General features: G+C 36.1%; 1 protein-coding gene across 1 annotated transcript in view; it reads right to left on the bottom strand.

Moving 5' to 3' along the window:
* The window catches only part of LOC107728743 (CWF19-like protein 2), a 25,833-nt gene that overhangs the window by 14,117 nt on the left and 4,139 nt on the right, over positions 1–7,577 (bottom strand). Inside the window, exons 2-7 of the mRNA XM_016539029.1 lie at positions 4,661–4,771; positions 4,108–4,230; positions 3,532–3,642; positions 1,966–2,085; positions 1,107–1,191; positions 64–179 (exon numbers count right to left, since the gene is read on the bottom strand). Of these exons, the coding sequence (XP_016394515.1) occupies positions 64–179; positions 1,107–1,191; positions 1,966–2,085; positions 3,532–3,642; positions 4,108–4,230; positions 4,661–4,771 (666 nt within the window). The remainder of the gene's footprint in view (positions 1–63; positions 180–1,106; positions 1,192–1,965; positions 2,086–3,531; positions 3,643–4,107; positions 4,231–4,660; positions 4,772–7,577) is intronic.

Raw genomic sequence — 7,577 nt, 5'->3', positions numbered from 1 at the left:
TGTGTGAGAGAGTGTGTGCGTGTGCGTGAGTGCGTGTGTGAGAGAGTGTGTGTGTGTGTTCACCCCGTATCTCTCCGCCACCACGCTCTCCAGACTGCGCTGTTCTCTGTCGGCCTGCTCTTTCATCCTCTGATATGACTTCCTGAGCCAGCTCACCCCTCCATCATTCACCACTCCAGCTGAGACGGAGAGAAATCAGTGTAAAACATCTGTGAAAGAAACACTTGCCGCTCCGCACATCCAGAGCTCAGAGAAGAGCGAGCGGCTCCGACTGCACCGTCAGCTTAAAGTCAACGCCAAACGCCATTTTAACTCCTCATTCCAATAACATGACAAGTGAAACAGTATATTTAAATGACAAAAAGAAAATGCACGGAAAGAATCATGAAAAATGAAAAAGGCTTTAAACTGTCAGAGCCAACACAGCTTTATCAGCATGGGTTACGATAGCCCAACTTCTGCATAGTCTGGTGAGTATCGCACCTTATTTTTGCCGCAAACAGCCTATTTAAAAATTAAGAGGTTATTTAACCAACATGTAAACGCCAATTTGTCTTTTTTGAGACATTTAGGGGTGAATAACATGAAATTGGACACAACTCTGAGAGAAAAGAGACTGAGAAAATGGGTCTTTATAGCCCACGTTAATCTGATCTGACATTAGATACCTGAATACTTTCTCAGCATTCTGCACATGAAAAATAAACCAGTGGAAGATGAATTGTTGTTTGGTGCAAGCATTCACAACACACATTGCATGGATGCTCTGCAAAAGATGCAAGCTGCGCAAAAATGCAAAAACATTAGTATTAATGCATTTTCCGGTTTAATTTTTCTCGATTCCATTTTCAATGGTTTAAATTCATTTTAATAGTCAAAAAGGATGTCTAATCAACTGAATTCAAGAGTGTCTAATAATAATAATACAAAATAATCTAAAAATGTCAAAGGACATTGTTGGACTGTGAAAAAAAAAAACTGATGTAGGATTTACTTTGAAACTATTTTCACTCGGAAATTGCTAGTAAATTTCACAAATACTTACACAGGCTGAGACAAAAATAATCGAACCGTGTCGGATCATCACACTTGATTTCGGCATTCACCTTTATTACCGGAGGTGTCCTCCGTAGGCAGACCACTTCCTCCATCCTTCCAGTAAGGGTTCAACTCTAACCTGTGAAGACCAGCCTGAGAGAAAGAGAAAGACACACGTGATAAACAAACACACTCTCTCCTCATACAACAAAAACCCACTACAAAAGTGCTTCTTTTAACACTTGGTTTGACTGCTTGGTCTGAACCCAAGTTTAATAGCTGTTTGCATCAAGGAAAAGATAATAAAAGATAAAAAAATTTATTCTAAATTTCAACACAGAAGATTTCGCACACTCCAACCGGTACTGAACAGAGATACTTTCTCAGCTTCCTGTGCATGAAATATAAACCAATGGACGATGAATTATTGTTAACTGCAAGCATTTGCAATACAAATTGCTGTGCAAAGGATGCAAGCAATGCAAAATGCTCACAAATGCAATTTCTGCAGCGATGCACAGCAATGAGGAATGCGTTATGCTAAAATAGGTCAATTTTATGTTAATACTAGCAGTTCAGTTTCACAACCGTTTGAGTGTTTATTTTAATGCTATACCAGCATTCAAGGCTATTTTCAAGATGAAAAACAAGTTTAAACATAAAAAATATGTCCAGTCAGTTAAAACCAAAACTTTGTACAGCTGACCGCTTTTGTTATTGGGAAAAAATATGAAAAATCTTCATATGTGATGGATTTTTAATTGATATTTTTGAAAGCAGCATGCTCATTAGGAAATATTTTTTTGCAAGAATTTTTTAAGATGCAGGGCTGTGTTATTAAACTGGAAAGAACATCTTTTAATTTCAGAGATTAGATTGACGTCTGCATGAACCTTCATGTTGTTTGGAGACACAAACGTCGCTCACCTCTTCGATAGACTGCGCTTTCTGCCTCTCCGCCTCTTTCTCTGCTTCTTTCTGCGCTCGTCTCTCCGCCAGGGAGGTCGTCTTCATCGCCAGGAAGTCAAAGGTCATCCATTCGTCTCTCTAGGAAAGGTCAAACAGACAGAGGCTATAAAAAACTAGACTATTCTTGATCATAGTCTGCGTTTCGGAAAATCTGGTCACAAATGAGAGGCATCACTGGTAAAAAACAAGATGTCATTCTATTTTGACCCGCAAGCAATTTTGTGGCTGCTAAAAATAACTATTCTGGAGGACAGAAATGCATTTGTGTGCATCTTGGCCCATTCGTGCAAAGTTGAACCTTACGTATCTTCACCACGTCACTGGAGGCACACACAAGGCATCAGCCCTCACTGAAAACAAATGACTTCTGGTCGCTTTGAAAACGGCTGTCAGTGTGAACGCCCTCACGGCTCAGAGAGAGCAGAGTAAGCTCTTCAATTCAACTAATAACAGTATTGAAGTTTCCACAAGTGGCTTTACTGTGTAGGACAACAATCACCCACTCTGACACACACACACACACACACACACACACTCTCGCTCTCATAATCTCCATGTCTTTCTGAAGACTGTGATTACAGAGCACAGCAAAGATAGTAATCGGATCACGTTGAACTGCTGTGTGATGAACCGCCTCCGTTAATTCTGGAGAACACAAGAGAGACTTACATACGCCAGGTACTAATATGTATAAATCTGTTCTTACTGAAAGCAAAATAATATTTCTGAGATTTTGGGAATATTGGGAGAAATTACTGATCTAGTAAGTAACAATAGAGTAGGATCTTACTTGGTTAGTACTGGCTGAGCTAGCAGTGGGTGTGGCCACATGCTCCGCCTTCCAGGCCTTGTCTCCGCCCCCTGACAGAGGCTGGGCCTCCACCCACTCGTCATCTGAGTCCTAAAAGCAAATAAGGATTGACACAGAAAAAATATAATTTTGTACTAAAACAATCACAAGAAGTATAATCATCCAACCTGAAATACCTGGAGAAAAGAAAATTGCTTAAAGCACTGTGGATTAAAGGAATGGTTCACCCATTTGCTCAGCAATGGATGCTCTGCAGTGAATGGGTGCCGTCAGAATGAGAGTCCAAACAGCAGATAAAAACATCACAATAATCCACAAGTAATCCACACCACTCCAGTCCATAGCAGAGTAAGCTCTTCAATTCAACTAATAACAGTATTGAAGTTTCCACAAGTGGCTTTACTGTGTAGGACAACAATCACCCACTCTGACACACACACACACACACACACACACACTCTCGCTCTCATAATCTCCATGTCTTTCTGAAGACTGTGATTACAGAGCACAGCAAAGATAGTAATCGGATCACGTTGAACTGCTGTGTGATGAACCGCCTCCGTTAATTCTGGAGAACACAAGAGAGACTTATATACGCCAGGTACTAATATGTATAAAGCTGTTCTTACTGAAAGCAAAATAATATTTCTGAGATTTTGGGAATATTGGGAGAAATTACTGATCTAGTAAGTAACAATAGAGTAGGATCTTACTTGGTTAGTACTGGCTGAGCCAGCAGTGGGTGTGGCCACATGCTCCGCCTTCCAGGCCTCGTCTCCGCCCCCTGACAGAGGCTGGGCCTCCACCCACTCGTCATCTGAGTCCTAAAAACAAATAAGGATTGACACAGAAAAAATATAATTTTGTACTAAAACAATCACAAGAAGTATAATCATCCAACCTGAAATACCTGGAGAAAAGAAAATTGCTTAAAGCACTGTGGATTAAAGGAATGGTTCACCCATTTGCTCAGCAATGGATGCTCTGCAGTGAATGGGTGCCGTCAGAATGAGAGTCCAAACAGCAGATAAAAACATCACAATAATCCACAAGTAATCCACACCACTCCAGTCCATCAGTTAACATCTGGAGAAGACAAAAGCTGGAGGAAACGTGATTATGGATTTATTATAGATTATGGTTTGAACGGTTTGAAGTTTATCCTAATCTTGGATGGCCTGAGGGTGAGCACATTTTCAGCTAGTTTTTATTTTTGGGTGAACTATTCCTTTAACGTGATTGAAAGGGTTAAACGTAGCGTGAAAAAGCCAAAAGATCCCAGGACATACTTCAGAGCTGTTACAAGATGCATCTCCCTCGTCTTTTTTCTCTTTCTTGACTTTCTTCTTCTCTTTCTTGCTCTTCTTTGCTTTCTTCTCTTTTTTCTTTTTCTTGTTTTTTACTGTATTCTCCTGTGTGCAAAAAACAAACAAACAAAATATGAATCCAGCGTGAAGAGAGATGAGAGACTCAACACAGGGTGCACCACACGCATTGTTAAAGACGACATGAACCTGGCTTCGTAGCATTTTAACTTCTACAGTATGATTTCTGAAGGAACATGTGACACTGAAGACTGGAGTAATGATGCTGAAAATTCAGCTTTGATCACAGAAATAAATTAGACCTTAAAATATATTCAAATAGAAAACAGGTGTTTGAAAAAGTAATAATATTTCACAATATTACTGTTTTTACTGTATTTTTGATCAAATAAATGCAGCCTTGGTGAACAGAAGAGATCTGAAGTTATATTATGACTCATCTTCAATAAAAACATTCACAGTTATTTGGGTTTCTTGTCGTCTTTAATGAGGCTCATGCTGCAGCTTGACCTCTGACCTGGCCTATCTGCTGCAGTCGCAGGTCAACGTCCGGAAGCATCCATGTGTCCTCACCCCTGGCCTTCCTCTCGGCCTTCCTCCTCTCCTCGTTCTCATACTTCTCTTTAGCCTACAGAGAGATACAAAAGCAGGAGAAGTGGTGATTTCTGTAAGCAGATAAGCATTATGGCCTGTTTAAATTCTAATTACATATTTGTCTGCTGCATCCGTCTGCTAGACAGGGTTGTGCGTGTGCGCTGAGGTGATAAAGGTCTGTCAGGGTTAAGGCAGACCTTAAGGCAAATGTGTGCACAGAGAAAACCCAACACAGCTGGCAGAGAGATAACAGACACAGTGTGTATACTGAGATCTGGACACATCAGTGACTATGCAGTGTTTCCCCTGCCATTATATTAGGGGCCCGCCCCCCTTGAAGGTCAAGTTAATTTTATTTAATTTTATTTTCTCTATAGCGCCAGATCACAACAGAAGTCATTTAAAGTTACCTTTCCTATAGAACAGGTCTATACCCTCTTCTTTTATTAAACAAACTAAATAGCCTCATGTTATTTATCTTATTTACACGACGGCATGTCATTTCTGTCTCTACGTTACATGGTCACGCTCTCTGTATCGCGCACAGCGGAGTTCCGCCTCGATGCGCACACACAAGTGAGAACACTCCCACTCCCACTAGTAGCCTATTTGAAAGATTGTTATATTAAACAGCTTGAAAGATCAAAGACAATTTTTAATATAACTCAGACTGGATTCGTCTGAAAGAAGAAAGTCATATACACCTAGGATGCCTCGGGGGTGAGTAAAACGCAGCCTAATTTTCATTTTTGGGTGAACTAACCCTTTAAATGACTGTTTTATGCATTAAAAAATGTAAATACAGAACACAGAATTTCTGAGGAAAAAAATCATTAGGCTACTGTAAGAATAAATTAAACTTGTTTTTATGTTTCAAATAATTAGTCATGTTAAAACACAGAATTTGGTAACAATAAAACATAAGGTTGGAAAAAATTTAACATTTCATAGAGCCCTAAACATGTAATTTTTGTTAAACTTTTGATAAATTGATGTTAAATTGTTTAAGTTTCATGATTTTAATTAATTAGACATGTTTTTTTTATTAATAAAATTTAATTTAACCATTAAAAAGGAGTCCAGAAAAATTTAAACGGAAAAAAACAAAACCAAACAGTCCGGACAATCCGAACAGTCAAATGTCTCCCTCAGTAATATTTTAGCATTATTTACATTCTATTATTTATTTATAAAATCTTTAAATTAACTTTATTTTTATATGTTTTGTAAATTTATGTGCTTTTGGCATTTTTTATGAATTGTTTTTTTTTTTTTAAGTTTCTATTTAGCTTTAATTTTACACAATTATTAAAATTCACTTTTAGTTTTATATTTTAAGTTTTCATTTAAATTTTTGTTTTTTTTGCAATTTTGTTATGTGCTTTTGCCATTTTTTTATTAATTGTTTTTTAAAAGTTTCTATTTAGCTTTAATTTTATACAATTATTACAATTTTATTTTATTTTTATATTTTAGGTTTTCATTTTAATTTTAGTTTTTTTTGCAATTTTGTTATGGGCTTTTGGTATTTTTTATGTATTTTTAAAAAATGTTTCTATTTAGCTTTAATTTATGCACTTTTATTTTTCTATTTTCAATTTTCTTTTTCTTACTTTTTTAAGTGCTTTTTTTATTAATAGTTTTTATTAAAAGTTTTTCATCTTTATACTTAGCTTTAATTTATTTGTATTTTATAAAATGTTAAAATTATCTTTTATTTTTATATTTTCAGTTTTCATTTTAACTTTTGTTAGATTTTTTTAAATTTTGTAATGCGCTTTTGTCATTTTTATTAATCTTTTTTTGCATATTTCTATTTAATTGTAATTTATTTCAGTTTTAGTAATTTTAGTAATTCAACATTATTTCAGATAGTTGCCAAGGCAACATTTCTAATTTTCAAGTTTACGTTTGTCATCTAATATTTTTTACAGAAAGATTTTTTTAGAATTTTAGTTAACAATAACCACTGGTCTCCCCTCACAAACAGGAAGCAATCAAAACACCAAAGAGGAACAGAGGAAATAATAAAATAAGGAAATAATGATGAATTTTATTACAGCAACTTCAAACACATTTTTAAAGGACAGAAAATAAATCAAATGCAACAAAATAGAGCGGCTGATCACGGCTGTTATCAGCTGAGGACAGAGTTGACCATCCTGTTAAACAGAGTGATGATCAGTGATGTTTATATTCACCTGCTAATCATCATTAGGAGGAAAAACATCAACCCTGACATTATTCAGAAACACACAGAGAGAAAGCTCTAATATAGAGTTTATTTTCCTGGACAGGAACTTTTTTCATTGACTGCCAAACAAATTTATAGGTGATGCATATCATCATTCACAATGCTTCAACACCAGATTATCGGACAAAAATTAAAACTTATTTGCTTTTTTGAAGGTCAGGGCACGCAGAGAGCATGAGAATTTACTGTAAAAAGGAGTAAAGGGGAGGACATATTTGTTCCACAATGCTCAAAGCATTTCCTCTAATTTGTACCTTTTATATAATAGCTCATATTTAGGGATGTAACGATTCACTCAACTCACGATTCGATTCGATTCACGATTTATTTATTTATTTTACAAAATGAGATTTAAGACAAATTATAAATTAAATGTGTCCTTTTATTATTGCTTGGACAAAATGCTGCACGTTTCTTTGTGAAACTGAAATATAACACTATAATAATATACTAATATAGCACTTGCATATTATTGCTCTTTTGTTGGTTTTGATTTCTTCTATTGTCCTCATTTGTTAGTCGCTTTGGATAAAAGCGTTTGCTAAATAACAAAATTTAAATTTAATGTAAATGTAAATAACAAAAC

Source organism: Sinocyclocheilus rhinocerous, unplaced genomic scaffold, assembly GCF_001515625.1.
Source record: "Sinocyclocheilus rhinocerous isolate Xijiao unplaced genomic scaffold, SAMN03320098_v1.1 scaffold6873, whole genome shotgun sequence".
Taxonomy (NCBI): Eukaryota; Metazoa; Chordata; class Actinopteri; order Cypriniformes; family Cyprinidae; genus Sinocyclocheilus; species Sinocyclocheilus rhinocerous.
Note: the sequence above shows the minus strand (reverse complement) of the source record. Positions and strands in the feature narration are given on the sequence as shown.